This window comes from Vigna umbellata, chromosome 6, assembly GCF_029865625.1.
Source record: "Vigna umbellata cultivar VRB3 chromosome 6, Vumbellata_1.0, whole genome shotgun sequence".
Taxonomy (NCBI): Eukaryota; Viridiplantae; Streptophyta; class Magnoliopsida; order Fabales; family Fabaceae; genus Vigna; species Vigna umbellata.
The window spans coordinates 5,736,655-5,759,061 of NC_142170.1; the positions used below are offsets into that span (position 1 = coordinate 5,736,655).

At 34.2% G+C, this 22,407-nt stretch overlaps 1 protein-coding gene across 1 annotated transcript; it reads left to right on the forward strand.

The window, feature by feature from the left end:
* The first annotated feature begins 19,194 nt into the window (after positions 1-19,194).
* On the forward strand, positions 19,195-22,374 carry LOC124835302 (uncharacterized). Its single transcript, XM_047310205.2, has 2 exons — positions 19,195-19,644; positions 21,697-22,374. Exons 1-2 carry the CDS (start codon positions 19,195-19,197, stop codon positions 22,054-22,056), a joined length of 810 nt encoding a protein of 269 aa, XP_047166161.1. The 3' UTR covers positions 22,057-22,374.
* Positions 22,375-22,407: the final 33 nt, after the last annotated feature.

The following is a 22,407-nucleotide window of genomic DNA, read 5'->3' on the forward strand; positions in this document are numbered from 1 at the left end:
AAAAAGGATCATTAATTCCTAGTGGGAGCATCCAGATTTTTCACCCGCAAAAGAAAGACAGAGGTTGGCTAGGAAGAAGGAGAAGGGATCACCGGCTTCACGCACCAAGCAATAACACAGGAGCTCCAAGAGGTAAGGAACTCCTTCACTGGTTCATACTGTCATATATACTGGAATAAGCGCACCTCGCTCACACGCTGTCCATATAAGCTGGCGGCATTGTATGTCATTTTATGCTTGATTTTGCTCTGTTTGAGTATGATATTATGGTGTGAATGTTTTCCTTTCTCTGGTCCAACGCATAAGCACACTTCCACTTTAACCTGAAACATGCTTGATTCATTCCTTGATTCCTATTCCATCTTTGCCACCAAAATCATCACCATCGCCATTTTCATCCTTCTTGATACACCTATTCACAGCTCCCCTGCATTAAAAACAACAACAAAACAATGAACGGAAGAAACCAAATCCATCCCAACTCACGCACTACATCTATCATCCTCCCTAGCCACCACTGATTTCAGTTTTCTCTGCTCTTGAAATCCATCCCATTCGGTCAACATGACCACCTCCAACACCATCATCCTCAACCTGCATTGCACAAAGCCACAACCAACCAAGAACAATGACCAATTTCCAGCACCCAAACACAAGCTCGTACTTTACCTTCACTGAATCAAAGCCAGAATTTGCCACTGTACCATCCACCGTCGCCATCAACCATTCAACACCAATCTCCACTTTCATTCATTCTCTGTTTCACCACGCTCCCTCTCTCCTTCCTAACTCCCACGCTCACGGCCAATCCCAACAAACCAAACCCAAAACCCACTCGGTGCCTAGTCTCAATCATGTTTTCCCATCACCATACACACACACACACCCGTAACAACCAGAAAACAACATTCACACACATGGCACCCGTTACACAATCAAAGAAATGACGGTGGAAAGAGAGGGAGAGATCGGGGTGGTCGCCGGCAACGACCTTGACGGCGACGCCCTGGCTCGTGGCTTGTGGCGGCCAATTTCGGTGGAGGCAGCGGCGTCGACGTTGCAGTGCGTGGAGGAGCAACTCCTTTTGGTCAGAGAGAAGGAGACATTGGTCTCATTTGAGAGGAACGGCGTGAATGAGTGAATGAGAATGGGAAGGCAGAACCCCTAAGGGAATTCTAGGTTAAGAGCTACCCCGGTGGGCCAAGCCCAGAAGTAAACGAACGAACGCTCGTTATCCAAACGAACGAGCGCTCGTTAACCTTAAGCCTTTCTCGACTGACCGTCCAACCTTCTCACCAACGAGCGCTCGTTATCCAAACGAACGAGCGCTCGTTAACCTTAAGCCTTTCTCGACTGACCGTTCAACCTTCTCACCAACGAGCGCTCGTTATCCAAACGAACGAGCGCTCGTTAACCTTAAGCCTTTCTCGACTAACCGTTCAACCTTCTCACCAACGAGCGCTCGTTATCCAAACGAACGAGCGCTCGTTAACCTTAAGCCTTCCTCGACTGATCGTTCAACCTTCTCACCAACGAGCGCTCGTTTACCTTAAGCCTTCCTCGACTGACCGTTCAATCTTCTCACCAACGAGCGCTCGTTATCCAAACGAACGAGCGCTCGTTAACCTTAAGCCTTCCTCGACTGACCATTCAACCTTCTCACCAACGAACGCTCGTTATCCAAACGAACGAGCGCTCGTTAACCTTAAGCCTTTCTCGACTGACCATTCAACCTTCTCACCAACGAACGCTCGTTATCCAAACGAACGAGCGCTCGTTAACCTTAAGCCTTTCTCGACTGACCATTCAACCTTCTCACCAACGAACGCTCGTTATCCAAACGAACGAGCGCTCGTTAACCTTAAGCCTTTCTCGACTAACCATTCAACCTTCTCACCAACGAACGCTCGTTATCCAAACGAACGATCGTTCGTTAACCTTAAGGCTTTCTCGACTGACCTTTCAACCTTCTCACCAACGAGCGCTCGTTATCCAAACGAACGAGCGCTCGATAACCTTAAGCCTTTTCGACCGTTCGCTCAGCCTTCTCCCTAACGAGCGCTCGTTATCCAAACTTTTCGACCGACCGTTCGGCAGCCTTAGCCTTCTCCCCAACGTCCGCACGATGGCCTCCGCTCTCTTCCACGGAGCGCTCGTTAACCAAGCTTTTCGACTGACCGTTCGACACTCTTTTTTTATTTTATTTTTATTTTGGCACCCCCCATTTTGTTGTTTTTTTATTATTTATTTATTTATTTGCCTTTTTATTTATCTTATTTCATTTTATTTTATTTTATTTTATTACTTTATTTTATTTATTTCTTTTAAATATCCACTTATTTCAAAATATATATATAATAATTTTACTTATATACACATAAAAAAATAAATTTACAAAAATATGTTATAAAAGGTTAAGCACATGTGTGATCGCACGCATCGTCCTTGTGCTAAAACCTTTTCTTCTTCTCAAATAATAACAAAATATATTTTAAAGGTTTAGGCACATGTGTGATCGCGCGCATCGTCCTTGTGCTAAAAACCTTTTCCCTTTCTTAAGTAAAATTACAAAAAATATATTTTGAAGGTTTAGGCACATGTGCGATCGCACGCATCGTCTGTGTGCTAAAAACCTTTTCCCTTTCTTAAATAAAATTACAAAAATATATTTTGAAGGTTTAGGCACATGTGTGATCGCACGCATCGTCCTTGTGCTAAAAACTTTTTCTCTTTCTTAAATGAAATTACAAAAAAATATATTTAAAAGGTTTAGGCACATGTGTGATCGCACGCATCGTCCTTGTGCTAAAACCTTTTCTTCTTCTTTTCTAAAATTACAAAAATATATTTTGAAGGTTTAGGCACATGTGTGATCGCACGCATCGTCCTTGTGCTAAAAACCTTTTCCCTTTCTTAAGTAAAATTACAAAAAATATGTTTTAAAGGTTTATGCACATGTGTGATCGCACGCATCGTCCTTGTGCTAACAACCTTTTCTCTTTCTTAAACAAAATACAAAAAAAGGTATAAAATCTTCAAAAAAACCCGAAAAACATCAACAATTTTAAACAACAAATAGTCTTGCTACCCAGAACTACGTGATCCTTGATTCTCCATCGAAGAGTGGAGATACGTAGGAGCAAGGCTAGTCCCTTGTCAGGTTCACTTTCCCAAAAATCCAAATTTATCTGTAATCATTTTCTCAAACAAGTCTTTCAATCAATTTCTCAAACAAATCTCTCAAACATTTCAAAAGAACTACGTAACCCTGATTTCTCATTTTGAATGAGAATACGTAGGAGCAAGGTCAATCCTTGTCGGGCCCAAAAAACTAAAAAATATGTTTTGTTTATTTTAGAATTTTATTTTAGGAGATAGTTAAACATTTTGAAAAGCACATCATATTCGTGCATTTAGTTAAAGGTACTGCCTTAGGGCAGGCGTTGTGGGGTGCTAACACCTTGCCCACACGTAACCGACTCCCGAACCCAGAATCTGGTTTTCGTGGACCGTGCTTTATCGTTTTATGGTTTTTCCGTAGTTTCCCATAATAAACTATGGTGGCGACTCCAAAATCTCTTTTTCAAAACCCGATTTTATTCTTTGGATCGTCATCCCGTCGCGATTCCGGTTGCGACACATATGGTTCCCTTGTCGGAAGGAAATTTCATGGTAAGATGAGGAGTAGATACCACAACTCCAAAGGCATTCAAACATGGTCATCCCAACAAGACGTTATATGAAGTGTTTGCCTCCACTAATAAGAATCTTGTCTTAAGTTCTTTCGTTTCTCTGCTCGTCCCGAGTCGGATTCTTAGGTTTAAATATCCTCGAGTGTCAACTCTTTTGCCTACAAGGGTATCATTCGCTTTTGTCGCTATTGTCGACCGGTCGTTTTCCCTCTTTTTTTTGTTCTCGTTCGCAGAAGCTTCCTGTTGTTGTTTTTTCCTCGAGCATCTTATATCTTCAATACGGATAAACTTAGCCACCCTCTCCTGGAGCTCATCCATAGTTTTAGGGGTCTCGCATACAAATTTTCTGAGAAGTATCCCGCTCTTAGACATGAAGGTAAATTGCTAATGATAAAAGTATGGTTAATATCTTTGACTCGCCAAGCGGTTTCGTTGTACCTTTTTATAAAGGCTTTAAGAGATTCATCTTTCTCTTGCTTGGTATTCACCAGTTCCGTGAGTATTAGCTCTTGTGTTCGACTGGATGCATATTGTCTCTTAAAAAGGAATTCCATAGTGGAAAAACAATCCACTGTATTCGGAGGAAGGGTGTTATACCATGACAATGCCTCTCCCTTGAGTGATAATGAAAAGGCTCTGCACATAACTGGGTTACTGCTCGTGTAGAGTGTCATTGCATTGACAAATGTCCTTATATGATCATTTGGATCTGTTGATCCATCATACTTATCCACTACGGGAGGAGTTCTTTTCGGCATAGGAGCTTGCATGATTTCCAATGTGAATGGCAATAGACCGATCAGTCTAACGGTTTGAAGAGGCGTGGGTTCTTGGCCGTTCCGATTTCTGTTTGGGTTGCCATTCGGGTTTCCGTTCGTATAGCTGTTCGGATTGTTGTTCGGGTTGGTATGGTGGGATTGCTCTTGGTTGTGGCGAGTTTCATTATTGTTTTCGCCATTATGGCCTCGTTGGGCCGACGATGCTGAGTGCGGCTCGGACTGTTCTTGACGAGTCCGTTCGGCTCTCAGTATCGCAATCTTCTCTTCGTGTTTCCGCTGCATCTCCTGCTGAGCCCAAGTCTGTGCTTGCATTTGTGCTTGCAAGGCTCATGTCTGTGTTTGCATTTGTGCCTGCAATTGTGCTATCAGATCTCTAGTGGTCTGCTGCTCCTCCATGCTTCTTGTGGTCACCATTGGGTTTCTTCAACTTCTCTCGGCCCCACGATGGGTGCCAAAATGTTTCAGTAGGGATTAGTTCAGGACCGAGAGACTAACTTTCTGATGTGTCCTCCTTGCTTCTGAACGCTTGGATCGCCTGAACCGTTCGCTATCCGTTTGGACAACTTGGTTGTCGCCTGCTCTGCTCGGTTGTATTCTTGACCAGAGGAAAGGTACCTGCAAAAGGCACTCCAACGCTCAAGTTAGGAGCGGTTTAATGAACTGTTTATCATAGTTGAATATTTGAGTCTCGTAGAGTGTGTATTGAACGTACCTGACTTTTGGCCCTGTCATTGTATTTATAAGTGTTTCATAGATCAAATAAAAATAAATTTACCTAGAGATTGAGTTAGTTACTCATAAATGACTTTATCAATATCTCTAATCAGATATCTTTGGTTATTTTAACCATCTGCTGGACTTTTGGCCAAATAACGATTTAAACAGTAATAACTTAAACGCTAACCCAATTATGGTCCAACATTGATGTAGCGGATGGACTGAATGGTACTTAGTGTTAATCGTTCGGTCCTGAGCGTATACCATAAATTAGAAATTATAAAAATATTACTTACTTTAATAAATGAGCTTATAGAAATTATTATTTCTACTAATTTAATTAAATAAAAATAAAAATAAAATTATATAAATATTGTATCATAGTATTAAGAAAATGTATATATAAATAAATAATTTTTTATGTGAATCGTTGGATAAAAAAATTAGTCCGTATTTTTATACGAAAAGTCCTGGATCGATCCACTTTTTACATATCAAATAGGAATGAACCAAAATGGGAAGGATCGACCTGCATTACCATTTTTATTTTAAAAAAATATAAAACTTTATGAAAATAATTAGATTACTTGAAATTAGAAAATGTTAAATATCACCTAAGAAAAAGTAAGTAAAAAAAGTAAGAATGTTAGTATCTTCGTATTTTCAAATGTCTTCTATTAGTATTTTCTTCTCAACTTGATTTTGGTTAAAATATTATTGATTTGACTAAAATCAAGATATTGCTAGAATGATTTTTTTTTTGTTTGATTAATAATTTGTTGTTGTGGTTGATGAAAAGTTATCTTTTTTATTTATATTATTAAAGTAACTTTTGTGGTTATTGTAAATCATTATTATCCATAGTTTAATTTTAATTAGGATTTCTTTGCAATATCGAGGCTAATTTTATTTTGCAAAGAACTGTTTTTTCTATTAATTCGTTTGTTAATGTTTTCAATGATTATATTTTTATCATTAACATTGATATTAATTGTTATGATTGCTTCCTTAACATATTTGTTTCTAACATTGATTGATAAAAGAGTTAACTAACTTTAACTAAGATCATAATGTATGGAAAGTTCATAATTAGCAAAAGAACTTATCTTTCAAAGGTTGTCTATCTTCTTTTAGTTGCATTAACCCATATGACTCTCAGTAGCATTTGTTCTCACCGTGTGGAGAGAAAATAATGTGTTAGAAAATTAACATATTTGTAGATTTGATTTTATTATTATTTATTTATAAATACATAATTGAAATTTAACTTAAAGTGTTTTAAGCGAAAATATTATCACTTTTAATTTTAACCACCATAAATATAAGTAAAACTAAGTCTTTAAACTATTGGTAGCCTTCAATTAAATTATATTAAAATGTCCCAATTGTTAATATCTGGCAATTTTTCTTCTTCCATAGTGGAACATCAATACACCTTCAAAGTCCACAGCTTCATAGAAAATAGACGAGGAAGTGCCCCTGTGGCTGTCCGAAAATTGCAAAAAGAAGCAGTGCATGCATTCCCAATAGAAGACGGGTGCCACTGTAAGGGAAAAGAGTGGTTTGGAAGGTGAAGATAGAGTATGGAGAAGAGTATGAAAGGAGACGAAGGTGAATGAAAAATGTGAATGGCAGCCCTTCGCCCTCGTGTACATGATGATAAGCTCCCTCAAGCTATATGACTCAAATTAAAGAGAGATTCCTAAATGGATTGGTGGTTGCGGAAGTTTAATAGTGGTGAGAATATTGTACACATGTGATGGTTTGGTGCGGTGAGACGGTGGTTCATCCTCCAAGCTATATGCCTCAAGCATGGGGAGAAGCTATGGTGATGTTTAAATTTTCTCGAAGGTTAAGTCAACTCTTAAGAAATGATGGTTAGAGCAAACCTAGATGAGGTGTTCTAGTTTTAATGACATAAGTTGAATAATATTCAATTTAAAAGTGAATTTACAAGGGGAGACATCTCTACTGATAAGTTTAGGTAACTCTAAAAATGTTTCTAAATTGTAGGAACAAAACTCTAATATTTAGCTTGGAGACCAAGGTAAAATCCCCTCTATTAGAAGGACGACACATGATCACTACTAAGGAGAAATCATCTCCATTATCCTCTCCATTATGAGCATGCCACATGACAATAGCATGTGTCTCACACACAAAAAAAGTAACTTAGAGACCACTCAAGCCAAGGGTCCATAAGCTTCTAAAAGGTTTGACCTCCAAGTTAGGAATTTTATCCTAAATCCATGTGTCTCCTTAGGGTCAATCTCCTCTATGCCCAAAATGCTAAGTTAGAACCCAAGGTCCAAATACAAGGCCCAAAAGAAACATAATCTACTAAAAACTCACTAATAGCTCATGATGATAATAGTTAAAGCCCACCTTCCAAAGATGACTCCAACTCTTCATGGGTATGTTTGGCCATGACTAGGTGTATGTCATCCTTCACTCTCTCTTGAAAAGGATTTGTCTTCAAATCTTCATGTGTTCTTCATTACAATAACCTCTTCTTATTATTGGTCAACTTATGTATCATTACTCCAAGATCAAAGATCCATATGTAGTAATTAGCAAATATAATTTCAATGGATTTTTGTTTCATAAGAAAAATATATCTCAATAAAAGACTATATGGAGGCCTTAGGTTAATTTTGAGAGACTTTTCTTGAGAATTTTCAAGGCCTATTTCCCAATGTTTTTATCCACTTTGAGTTAATTGTAACCTAGGAGGCAACATTAACTTAAAATGTGATTTTGAAAATTAAAGTTGAAAACTTTTCAAGATTAAGGTTATAATTAAGAAAGATGGTCTAATAATAAATTGAGAAAAGTTCAAAGATTGAAAAACTCCCTTTATCATCTTGGTTTCAACTATTATTGACAGAGTGGTATGTGTCTTTAGTAACACTTCCTCTTCTTCAATTCTCTCAATCTCTTATTTTCTCTCTTTTCTTTTTCATTCCTTTCTCTTATCTTTTTCTCTTCATACTCTTAACTTCTTTCCTCCTCCCTTTCTCTTTTCTTTCTTGCTCCTCTTTCTCCCTTTGTTCTTCCTTCCTTCTCCTATTTTCCTCTCTTCTTCTCTTTTATCCTTTCATCTTTTTGTTTTAGAATTCTAAGTTCCTTATCTAGAACGATAAGTTAGGTCTCTCTTTTAATTTTCTCCTTTTCCTTTTGTATAACCTCTTGCTTTCTCTAAATTTTTAGTGATTTTAGCTCTTGAGCATTTTAGTTTAAACTTTATTGAGCTTCTTTACTAGAGTCACTACCAATTTGGTAAGAAAGATCCCTAGACATGTTTATGCATCCTATTTTTTGGATTTTAGATTAAGAAACATTTTCTTTCAAAAAGAAATTCCTCAGAAGACTTAAGGTTGCAAGAATGTTCAAGTTCACTTTTAGGAAAAAGAGGTGAATCATTAAGGATTACTTAAAAATGTCTTTTCTTGCCAAATTTTACCTCAAGCCCTATTGCACCAAAATTCTTAAAGGAAATTAAGTTTGAAAGACAAGTGGACACACACAAAAATATAAGGAAATAAAGAAAGCAAATAAGCTAAATTATACGGTAAGAGTAGAAGGCACTTAGAACCTTCAAAGCACTTACTAACTAAGATGTGCTTTACTATAAGAAATTAAATTTCTAATTAAGATATGAGATTGAACACCAAAGCTCCCTTAAGACACCTAATTAGGCCAAGGTTACAAGAAGGAAAACAAGTAAATTACAACTTATAGAAAATAAATATGCAAATACAAACAAAGCAAAGCTACTCTTCTCCATGTGTCTCTCTCTTCCTTTTCTCCTTCGTCAAAGCTTCAAGTCCACTTTAGGTTTCTACCCCTTAAGATGCTACCTCAAAGGTTGGTTCACCTCAAAAGAGAGCCTACACCAAAAATCGAAAGGAGTCCAAGAAAGAAAGTAAGAAAAGGCTTAAAAAGAATGAAAGTTATACTCTAAAGGAATTGAATATGAAAAAACCAAGAATAACCAAGAAAGAAAATCAAGAAATTAAAGTTAGAAAAAAGGTTAAGGACACAAAAACAAACACCTAAGGAAAGACACTAGAATAAATGAAAAAAATAAAAAACAACTAGAAATTGAATGTCATGCTTCTTGTTCTCTTTGGTAGATTATTAATGGTGCATATAATCACTATTTTAGCTTAAACGACACAATGCTTGTTGGAAAATATATTTTATTGCACCAAAAATAGGTTCCAAACTCAAGAAATTGAATCACACCAAAACACTTGGTAGTAGTGGTCATGTGCACATATTTTTCATGTATTTTTCTTAGCTCTTTTGGCACTTCTTTTCTATTTTTCTTTTAACTCCTCTGAAACTCTTTTAAAAAATTTTCCAACACCAAAATAGTACCACTACTCCACAATATTCACACATTTTTCTCAAAAGAAGTAACTTCAAATGGAAAGAAACCTAATGAAAGCAAAAAGGTAGAATATGAAACAAAAAGGACTTAAACATTTGATATGACCGAATGGAAAATATGAATAAAAAAAAGATAAGCACATGTAAACATGTTATCCAATACATTTAGAAGAATTTAAAAGGCACAAAATAGTAACCAAAATTACCAAAACAGAACCTAGAAAACGTTGATGACAACATTCTGAAAACTTTAACCTTTACTGACTATTTTGCTCATAACTTTCTTCATAGAATTCCAAATGTTATTATTCTTATTGTTGCTTTTTTGAAAACTAGATTCAAAGTGATTATAGACATTTTTTTTACTTCTGAGCTAGATACATTTTAATTTTGAAAATCGTCAATGTTTACTACCATAACTGTTTTTATGTGTAAGGGATGTTGATTTGAACCATTCCAAGATAGCTACAACAAGACAAGGTTAGGAAAGCATAAGGACAAACAAAAATAACCTAAGTTATAATTACCAAATGATGGGATAAGTTCCTCCAAACTATATGACTCAAGGGAGAGTCCAAGTTATATTTACTCTCAAAAGTATAAAAAAAAGTATATTTGAAAATATTTTTTAATTTGAAAATATATTTCACAACATCTAATCCAAAGTATAAAAAAACTGAATAAATATTCTAAAAGATATTTTTCAAACTAGAAATACATTCTGAAATACTCATTTTAAATTATTATTTATATTTCAAATTGAATGTTCTAAAATATAAAATAATTTTTTGAATGAGTGATCTAGAAAGTATTTTTCAGATTTAGAAATACCTGTTTCAAAAATTTAGATATTTTTCATATTAGATGTTCCAAAAGCTATTTCCTAGTTCAAAAATACCTTTCAGAACTCTCAATTTTAGATTGAGTGTTTCGAAATAATTTTTTTCAAATTTGAAAATAGCTTCCCAAAAATCCAATCCAAAAAATATTAAAAATAGGAAGTGTGTAGAGATTTTTTTTATAATTTTAATGAAAGATAATTTGAGGACTACTACTTTTATGGGGTGGATGAAGAGAAAAGGGGAGTGTAGGAAGAAAGATCCCATCTTGGAACTAAGGTTTAGCTTAAACCTGCAATTGGACTTGAATTTGACAAACCCATTAGAAATCATGTTACTGTGGTCGTGGCTTTCAGGGTGTTGCTCCCTCCACCACCACACCTTTCTCCCTCCACCTCCCCAATTTTTTTTAATTCCAATTATATCCTCAAATTAAAACTTTTTATTTTTATTATTTTAATTTATTCCAAACCTAGTTCTCCTACTTTACTCCCTGCACTCAATCTTTCCATCTCTCAATTTCGTTTAACAATTTGTCTTCTGTTTTACTTTACAACTCCATTTGTCTTCTCCGTTTCACTTCTCCTCATACGATTCTTTCTTCTTCATTTTCCTTACATTATTAAAATACATTAAAAATATATTAAAAAATAATAAATCAAAACATTTAAATTAAATTATTAAAATATTTCCAAAATAAAGAATAAACTAATAAAATAAATCCTAAAATTAAAAACGTAACTCAGAGTCCGTTTAAGGAAAGAACTGATGTCAACATCCGTTTATGGAAAGAACTGATCTCAACATCCGTTTATGGAAAGAACGGATGTCAACATCCGTTTAAGGAAAGAACGGATGTCAACATCCGTTTAAGGAAAAAAACGGATGTCAACATCCGTTTAAGGAAAAAACGGATGTCGACATCCGTTTTTTCCTTAAACGGATGTTGACATTCGTTTTTTTCCTTAAACGGATGTTGACATCCGTTCTTTCCTTAAACGGATGTTGACATCCGTTGAAGGATGTCACCGTTTAAAAGTTACGTTTTTTATTTTAGGGTTTTATTTGAAGGTTTATTCGAAAACACACCTTAAGGAAGCAACACACGCACTGCACCACTCCACACACTGCACCACGAGAGCGACACTGCATCACGAGAGCGACACTGCACCACGAGAGGGAGACTACTTGATAATTCTTTCCACTACCACCAACCTTTACAACTTGTAGTATCTCACCACGACAAAAGAAAGAGATGAAGAAAAATAATGTTAAAATAAAAGAAAAATATTTTACTCATGTAGGAGGAACTAAAATAGGTTATTAGTGGAATAGGTTGTGAATGGGTAAAATTAAAAAAATTAACCCTAAAAATAAAATTTTATTTAAGGGCAAAATAGTAAAGGGGAGGTGGAGGAAGAAAGGTGTGGGGGTGGAGGAAGCAACACCCTGGCTTTCATTATCGTTGCACTTTTTAAAAGGAAGAAAGTAAAACGGTAGTTTGGTTCGAAACTTCTTCCAAAAATTTTATTGTGTTTCAAAGAGCTAGTTTTAGATTGCATTTCATATGTTCTGGAAAACTAATTCTAAAAATTTGTTCTGACAAAAAAGTCTCTGTAAAAGATTTTCAAAAGTGATAATCTAGAACGCCTTGTGATCGTTTAAAAATTATGAGAGTGCGGTTAGAAGTTCTGGAGGTGCAGAGAAAAAGATATATAGATTATCAGAATAGAGATATGGGTCCATAAAAATTGCAGTGGTTCATTAAAATACAAAATCTTAAATCTATTACAATCCAACTTACATTTTCTTTTCATTTTTCATTTTCCTGAAATTTTTGTTGTGTTTCTTAAAAGAACGTTTTAATTGACTTAAAATATTTTCTCTTAAATTGTTTTAAAAACTACAATAAAAAGGTAAATTTAAAAAAGTTTAAAAGTTTATTTGTACTAGAATTAGATTTTGCCTTAAATTGCATAAACCCATCCCTTTCATATTGAAATCTCAAATCTGATACTTGATAAATACAATAATGCAATTAGATGAATATAGATTTTTGTTTGCAAAACGATGATTTAATGTGGTTTAAAATTTGTGGCCTAAACCCGCACAAACCCATCCAATAATAATCTCTATAAGAAACACTAATTCTATAAAATATTGATAGTTGCATATTTCTTCAGAGGATAAATCTGAAAAATATTTTATCTTATCATATTTCTCAAAAATATTAAATTTGGAAACAACCATTCTAACATTCATCATACTAAACAATTGCAATTTTATATTCCTATAATATAATGTAAAGTAGTCAGATGGCCCAATTCTCATTGACAAATATTATAGACTTTATAAAAACTCATTAAATAAAAACACACTCACTCACATAACTCACATAAGTACTTGGAATGACTGAAAGTAGAAATTGACATGGAAAAGAGATTGACTTAAATGAAAGAGAAGTCAAATATTTGTACCTAAACAATAACTTGCCAATAGTGCAGTATATAATCATAGAAAAGACAAATGGTTGTGGAGGAAAGATGAATCATCCATGTATAACTATAAAGCTTGAGTATAAGGACCTTAGGGAAAGAAGCTAAGACATGTGACATGCTATGGAAACTAAATGTACTTCCATCAACATAACCCTTTGCTTGAAACAATGATGCATAAAGGATAATTTGTATCATAAAACGATAAATATAGGAAGTGTAATATGTATTATGTAGTGAAGAAACAATGAGTCATCACTACAAGAAAAATTGAAATTACTTACTCATATTTACATACGAATTTAAATCTATATGTAATGTGAGTATTACATACGGATATTACATACATATTCAGGAAAATGAATTACATATGGATTCAGGAAAATGAATTATACACGGATTTTTATCTACTAATAATCTATATGTAATGTGAGTATTACATACGGATATTACATAGAGATTCAGGAAAATGAATTACATACGGATTTTACATACGAATTTTTATCTACTGATAATCCATATGTAATATACGTATGTAAGTAAAGCGCGTTATAGCGGGAAAAGTTTCCTAAGAATTGAATCCATATATAATAGACTCCAATCCGTATGTAATTGAAATTGAATCTTTCCTACCGAAACATCATACGGATCTAAAAAAAGATTTTATTAAAAAAATAATGACGTATTTGTCTTACGAAACCCTTTTCCCCCTTTACTCGTTTCTTATGCTCTCTCAACGAAGAACCTTCTTGATTGAAAGAAGAGGAACATGTTTGGAAAACTCTAGGTTCTTGATAATACTCTAGGAGCGAAAAGGATTTGAAGCGGAGTGAAAAATAAGAAGATTGTTCAGTGAGAAATGCAATTTAGGTCACGTGTTCGGTGGAAAAGGAAGATTCAACGGCTGAATCAGTGAAACGGTGCCAAAATGAGGATGTAGTCGGTGGATTCAGTGGAGAAGGCTATAACGAGGACGAATCAAGTCTCAAGATGTGATTCGGTTATGTGAATCACGAAGATGAAGGCTCTGTGAGAGTGATGAGGTGAGGAGATTCGCGAGCTCGAGAAGAAGCTAGGTTTAGCTTTTCTGGTTCTGCTCCATTCATTTAAATTCCATTTCTAATTTCATATATAAAATAGGAACACGCTCTTCTTCATACTTCACATTTCTCATTTGCAATTTTCATTGCTTCGAAACCCTACATTTTTGCCTAGTGGTGGATCAGTTTCCAGTGATTCCTCGCTAATTAAGGTTAGCAGTATTTGTTTCACCATGATTAAGAATCGTTTCCGCTACACACAATTTTTACTTAGGGTAAGGATTTTCGTCCTTTTTCTCCGTAGTCATTTCGCATTACTTTGTTTTATGAGTTGAATGAGTCACAAGATAATGTAATATATTCTTCGAATGTAGAGTGATAAGGAAATTGTGTGATATATGTATTAAGTCAGTTGTAATTAGAACAATAAAGACTGCCTACTTATACAATATTTCTCACCAGTTTGGATTACAACAAAAAAACAAAGAAAACATGATTTGGAGATGTGTTTAGGTAGGCATGGTTTGGAAAATATGGGAGCGTAAAAACATCATTTTTAGGTTAGACAATGTAAATACAAATGAGATTTGCTATTTAACCAAAGTAAATGCTTGGACATGGATAACATACAAAATTACAAAATTAAAAACTTTCATATTCAAAATGATGCATAAGTCCAATCTAGGACATAAAATTCATATGTTAATGGTATGGAAGGATCCAAAAGGGGGGGATAAGATACTGAAATTCCTTTTTACTAAACATGAAACTTGAATTTTTATGTGAAGTAGATTGTTAAGAGAGAACGCATGATGAATAGGCGGTGAAATTCTGAATGTGTTTTTCTGCCCATAAATTCAAAAGAGGTAACAGTAAATGCAAATAATACATACAGTGTAGAGAGAAACGCAACGGAAACATGTTGTAGGAACAACCGAGAAAAGAAATATTAGGGTGATACTTTAGAAAGAGTTGTGTTAGTTACTAATACATTAGTTCAAATAAAATATTTAGCTTTGCCTAATATGCTTAAGTTTCAAGAAAAAAAATTCTTTCAAAACATTGTGACATTTTTTAAGTATAGGCTTTAAACTTTGGTTCTAAGATAACTGAAGCTTGTACCTTTACCTTATAAGTATAGGCTTCGTTTATTTTAGAACCGAAGCCTATAATTGTGCCAATAATTTTAAAAATGTCATCGTGTTTTTGAAATGTTCACTTGCGGATAAAAACCAAGAGGGGGTGAATTAGTTTGCTTAGTAAAAACAATGTCTTTTAAAAATTTTCTTTTTTATAAAATGATTTTATAATAAATAAAAATTGATTCTTTATAAATAAAAATAATAAAGATAAAGAGTGTAGGAAAAGAGAAAGTTACACAAGAGATGAATAAGACATTCTTTGCCACAAAGGATGAACAACACTTCCTTTGACACATATAGGATCAACCACTTTCCTTGCAACAACTGTAGCACTCAATCACTTAAGATACACTTATAGTGAAAGTTCTCGCTCTACCCACACTAAGTTTTCCAAGCCCCTTTTCACAAATAAAAAGAGTTTCTGTAGCAGTCACAACTCTAAATCTCTGAGTGAAAAAGTTCATTTGAAATTAGGTTTAGTTAAAATATATATAGAGTCTTATTTTAACAATTGGGTCAAAATTGAAGAGTTTATTCGCAACTGCTACTGGTAATCGATTATCATAAGTAGTAATCGATCATTCCAGAAACTATTTCAAAAAATATTTTCTCACTATGATAATCGATTAACAGAAGGTGGTAATCGATTATCACAATGATACTTCTCAAAAATTTATTTTTAATTGGATACTCAATTATCATTAGTGATAATAGGTTATCATAGAGGTTTTTATGAAAAATAAAATTTTCCTTGAGTGCTCTGTTGCTTGAGTTTTGACTATTTACTCTTGATCTACTAATTTAAATAAAATAATTACAAGACTTCAAAAACTAAAATCTTAAGTCTTCAAGGTATCTCTTGAATCCAATCATTCTTTAAATCTTTAACACTTCTCCATGAGTCATCATCATTAAAACTCTTATATTGAATCAAGATTTTCATCTTCTTTTTTTGTCAACACGGTTTAACCTAAAACCAAAGCCTGCACCAATTTGTATATCATAAATTTGGGAATTTTTCCAACTCGTAAAAGGTCTTGTTTCATAGGGTCGCTTCATTCTTCTTCTCCATTGCTGTAATTTTGCTTTTTCTTCCATTATAATCTTTGTTGAGGAATGCTTCTGTCTTCATTATTGTTTACCTTCCTTCTCATTTCTTGTCCATTTCTTGTTTTTCTCTTCCTTCCCAAAACGTTGTTTTTATTCTCATTTTGGTGTTGTCGCTTCATCATGGTGGTCATTGCCACTTTTTCACATTGGGGCGTTGCAACATTTCAGGTTCGTGTTGGTCTTGGTTTGTTGCATTTGGGACACCACAACATTATTGTTGTCTTAGTTGTTGGTTTGCTTTTAAGCAGTTGTTCTTAATCTCTCTCGTTCTCGTTCTTGATTGCATTACATAAACCTAATCCTTTTATTTTTTTATTTTTAATCGTTTTATGTTTTAGCTGTCTTACAAACCAAAGACTATTGTTGAAGTATAGGTTTCGGTTATGATCCAAAGCTTAAATTTTCATTTTTACTTCGCCTTGATATGTTTCGATTGTAGAACTAAAATTTAATGACAAATAATTTGGTGTCAAAGTCTTTTGCCATTGTCATTTTTGTGGTCATTGTCATTTTTTCGCGTTGGGGAGTCGCAACATTGTAGGTTTGTTTGGTCTTAGTTTGTTGCATTTGGGACACCACAACATTGTTGTTGTCTTAGTTATTGGTTTGTGTTTGAACAGTTGGTCTTAGTCTCTCTCGTTCTCGGTTGTATTTTTATGGCCATTGTCATTTTTCCGCGTTGGGACGTCGCAACATTGCAAGTTTGTATTGGTCTTGGTTTGTTGCATTTGGGTCACCACAACATTGTTGTTGTCTTAGTTGTTGGTTTCCATTTAAGTAGTTGGTTTTAGTCTCTCTCGTTCTCAATCTCGTTCTCGGTGGCATTACTGAAACCTATTGCTTTTATTTTTTTTCTTTTTAATCGATTTATGTTTTAGTTGTCTTACTAATCGAAGACTATTGTTGAAGTATAGGTTTCAGTTACGAACCAAAGCTTAAACTCTCATTTTTTAATTTTCTTGGATATGTTTCAATTGTAGTATATGAGTATCATGACAAATAAATTAGTGTCAAAGTCCTTTGTTGCACTACTGATATATGTCAAAAAAATGCAAATAGTATGTAGAGTCTGGAGAGAAACACAAGGGAAACATGGTGTAGTAATAATCGAGAAAAGAAACACTAGTGTGATATTTTAAAAGACTTTTGTTAATGACTAATATGCAAGAACATAGTATAAACAAAGCAGGAAAACAAGAGAAATGAACTTCAAACATACACAACAAAGGTAAAGGAACGCAAGTGCAACTACAAACATATTTTTTTATATATAATACAAGGAATGTAAGTAAGAGTAGTGTAATTAACATATTTTTTTCTGTTTTATGTATTAAATTAAATGAGCTTGATATGTGTAATTCAAAATATTTTTAAGTTTGTAAAAAGTTAAAGAACTCAAATGATCTCTTTATTCATTCATTATTTATTGTTAAAAAAAGTTGAGTTTATTATAATGTAAATATATATATATATATATATATATATATATATATATATATATAAATAAATAATTGTTCTTGTGGAATGGAATATACCCAACAAAGTCTCCTTTCACTCAACAAACTCTTCATTATCCGGTACTCCAAGCCTCATTTGTCCTCTACCGAATGGTGGGGTGCTTGTAGAAGATGTTTCAACGCTTAAGTTAATACTTAGTAAGAGATTCTAGTCAAATTTGGATTAATGCAAAAAGTGAAGTCAAAGTATGATTAAAATAATATTTATAGGCATTCTTTGTTGACCATGGGGATCCATCTGAATGGGCCAGAATCATAGGCCCATTAGTCTAATAGCTAGCTTACTTGTGAGCAAGTGCACCTGTTTTTTTTGGCTAAGTTATTCAATGCGAGAATGTCTTTAGCAGACATAATGAGGTACCGGTAGGCGGTATCCTGGCTTAGTGACCAGCTCTGTTATTAAATAATATATGCATGCTTTGGTGTGAGAAACATAGTACCTGGTATTCGGTATTTGATACCTGCTAATAATCATTGAACCTAACATGTAGTATTACAATCCTCGATATCCGGCTAGGTGAGTCATCCTTCATATAGTACTTAATGGTCATTCTGACAGTTATATGGACTATAGATTTATCTGACACTATATATATCCAGTAAACAATATTATCTCATTGTTTTAGATAACTCAGTTAAAGATTGTAGTTGATAGAATTGATAAGTCCTCGACCACATACAATACAATACAATAATAAACGTCTTTTATAAATTCTGAACAAAATTAAGACAAAAAATAGTAAAACTCAACAAAAATAACTACAACAGATACTAAAAGCACTAAAAATATGAGGTTTTTCATGGTAAAACACATCCACTAAACATTCCTACAAAGTTACTAAGTCTGTATTTCACATCAAATACGTATTTCTCTATATTATAGACTTGATTAAGTGAAGTGGTATTTTGTTTATCTCAACTCTATATTCAAGATGGGAATAAAAAAAAGTATACGGGTGTTTATATTGCAATTTGGCTTCATTTTAAACTAAAGAAAAAACAATGAAACTAATAAAAAAAATGTGTGATATGCTTAGATTCCGTTGAAATGCAAATGTAAGGATATATGAGAGTTAAATGCAAAAAACTTGTACCTTGTTTTATGGCTTCAAAGCTTTCGTTACATGCACTGTGTTGGAGATGCTAGCTGTCCTAACACAACTGTTTCTATTTGTAACTTTCATTTCACATGCACGTAACATCACATGCAAAAACTTCAATGTTTAATTTGATTATTTTTAACTTACAAACTTTTATTAGGTCTTATTTCTTTTAAACGTATGGAATGACAAATAAAGTCTTACAAAATCACCCTGTCGTCCCAACAAACATTTCGCCACCTTTCTTTCTCCGTCCTTCGTTATTTCTTTCTTTCTTTCTTTCTTTCTTTCTTTTTCAATTATCTCACAATTCTAATTCTCATTCTCATTCTAATCATTCATAGCTCCACCGCCACCACTCAACACCGATGGCGCCTCGTCTCTGGTCCTGCTTCCGCCACAAGCACGCAGCCGGATGCCGTGACGTCGACGGTAGCTTAGCGGAGGAGGAGGAGGAGGCGTTGACGGCTGTTGATGGACCAGTGCTGGTGGAGATGTTCACGTCGCAGGGATGCGCGACGTCCCCGGCGGCGGACGTGGTGCTGTCGCGGCTGGGGAGGGGTGACTTCCAGCTGCCAGTGCCGGTGGTGCTGCTGGCCTTCCACGTGGACTACTGGGACTACGTGGGCTGGAAGGACCCCTTTGGCTCGAGCCAATGGACCGTTAGGCAGAAGGCCTATGTTGAGGCCCTTGGGCTTGACACGTTGTACACCCCACAGATTGTGGTCCAGGGTCAGGCCCAACTCTCTGGAAATGACGACATCGCCCTCGTCTCTGCCATCACTTCTGCGCCTAGGTTCTCTGCTCCCACCTTCCAGGTTATTTACCATCTCCATCCCTTGCTTTTATGCTTTTCCATTTTTTATTTATTTTTCCTTCAACTTATAATTTACAAACATCGCGAATTTTCAATTACAATTTCATAAAATTTATGTTCGGCTAAACATTTCTACCAAAACAAAAAATAAAAACAGAGAATTAAATGAATACAGATTCTAATTTTACATATAAAATACAAAAATTTCTAATTTTACCATTTCATGACACTGTATTAGAGTACAGATTCTCTGCTTTTTTGTAGTATCTTTTTATTAAGCTTTCAAACTACATTGATGTTGGTATATTTAAAAAGTTTTTAATATATTTTAAAACATTAAAATCAATATCTATCAATGGTTCAACATAAACAATACCAAAAATAATTCTGCATAGAATCCAAATTCGAAATATTACCTCTCAAAAATTAGCTTAGAAGTTGACTTTACAGATTTTGCCGCTGCTTTTTTTCCTTGGATAAAGCTTTGAAAACAACTAAGCAACTAGTTTTGGGTCAATAATTGAGTATATTTAGCTAATTTCAAGAAGAAAAAAATAAATTATAGTGAAATTTATAAACATTGAAAAATTTTATGTGGATAAGGAACTAGTTTTCTTATGGTTGTAATGCTCACCAATATTTTGGAAGCACACTTCTAAATATAAATTTGCCTTATCATTTAAATAAAAATAAGCTTAAACCCACTTAAAACATTATTGCAATCTTACCCAAAAGAATTCATTATAAAATTCCAATAAAATTTTAGTGTTAAGTCTTCCAAAATCAGTTATCTTTGAGTTTGATTAATTCTAGAGTCTAATTCAAAAATACCCTTTTTAACACAATAGCAGCAGCAGCACCAACAACAATAATAATAATAATAATAATAATAATAAATTAATAATAATAATGATACTAATAATGATAATGATAATGATAATAGTGTTAGGATGTGGGAGGACAATTTGCTTTACTAGGTTGTGAATGCTTTAGTCCATTATCTACTATTTGTTTGGATGATTGCTTTGTCAAAGAAGAAAGCATACTACTATTCTACCAGAAAGCCTGTTTTGGAAAGTATTGTTGGAACCCTTCTGAATTATCATCTTTTACTTATAAAAAAGGATATGATATAATGTTTGCAAAGTGACTCTCTTTCCAGCTCATTCTTTTCAATAGATTGAAATATCATTGACATACTTTAGTATATTTTTTAAAATATTCTGCGTCATTGATTAAAATTTATTAAAATTACAAATTTTAATGGGATTTTTTTATTTAATGATTGCCTACTTAATATTATACTTGGTAATAAAACTTAATTAATAAAAAAGTGTGCTGTAGAATTTATTGGTATAATTTATTTAAGCTGGAGAATGTGACCAACCAAACATAAAACGAAACACATAATATGTTATGGGCGTGAGTAGTGAATTTTTGGGAAGAAAATGCGACTCAAAGTTTAAAGAAAAATAGGGGAAAAGAAAAGGAAGAAGATAATTGAGAAATCCTTTACTAGCTACTTTTGCGGCGTTTTCCTTTCGGCTTTTTATCTGCTTTTCTTGTTTATTGACGTTGTTTTGGCTAAGCTCGGAATTTAGGTGCCAAAAGATTGATTACATCATGTATACGACTTTGGCATAAGGTAAACCTGAAAGAAAGTAGTGGTAAATTCAAAACAGATGTTGACATGCAGGATTTTCAATCACACAACAAGTGGGAGACCCCTGCCCCACCTAATAAATGAATGCCAAAAAGAGGTTTCATCGGTTTAGGAAGTTGTTCTGTTCTTTTCATCATCAAAAACAAGTTGAATCAAAGTCATCCCTTTTTTTGAAACCAGCCACGTTACTGATTAGTTTGAAAGATTTTCTTCAAAGTTCTATTAAAGAAAATTTAACTTTTTCTCACATGAAATCACTTGCTGACGAGGTAATTAAATAAGTTCCAACTTCCAAGGGAATGAACAATGCAACAATTTACAATGTTTCCAATGTGAAAAAAAGTTACTTTTTTTTACTGTGTTTTTGAATGAAACATTGTTTGCTAGCAGGCAACTTTCAGTAGGCCTACATCATCTTTTCTGGAAGTCAGCCTAAATGGAGCATTGATGACGAATGTGGACAATCATGGAGCAGATGTCATGGTAGCATTATACGAAAGTGGTTTGGTTACGGACTGTCCTAGAGGGGAAAACAAAGGGCGTGTTCTGTATAATGACTATGTTGTTAGAAAACTTGAAAAGCTCTGCACTGTGGCAGACCACCCTGCTAGGAAGAAAGTATCAGGAATGGTTTGTTTTTCCTTGTGGAATACATTCAACAGCACCAGGTGTGGCCTGGCAGTCTTTGTTCAAACCAAATCACACCAAATTTTTGGTTCACAGAGTTTTCTACTGCCAGATGATATATGACACTCTGTAATAATTATTTATGTAATTTTCTGCTTACTATCTTGTTCCGGTTCCATTGTTAGGCTTATATATTATGTACATCATGTGTTCTATTTTAGGATATCATTTGTAAAAAAGATTGAAATTAATTGTGTCTGAAATATAGCATATAGTTTGTTCCACATGGTACAACACAACTTAATTAAAGTTCCCAAAGACGCATTTTCAAACCCACAAAAGATGCCATCGACTTCATGTATTTTTACATGTTGCAGTGACTACAGGGTCGTTGTTTTCTGTAACACATACCCATTGCAGGTTGCTAACATACTCTCAATACGTAGCATGAGTTTAGAAAAATTAAACTATGGT

Coding starts and splice junctions, on each gene's coding strand:
- LOC124835302 (XM_047310205.2), top strand. CDS start 19,195: ATGGCGCCTCGTCTCTGGTCCTGCTTCCGCCACAAGCACGCAGCCGGA. Junction 19,645..21,696: donor TCTCTGCTCCCACCTTCCAG/GTTATTTACCAT, acceptor GTTTGCTAGCAG/GCAACTTTCAGTAGGCCTAC.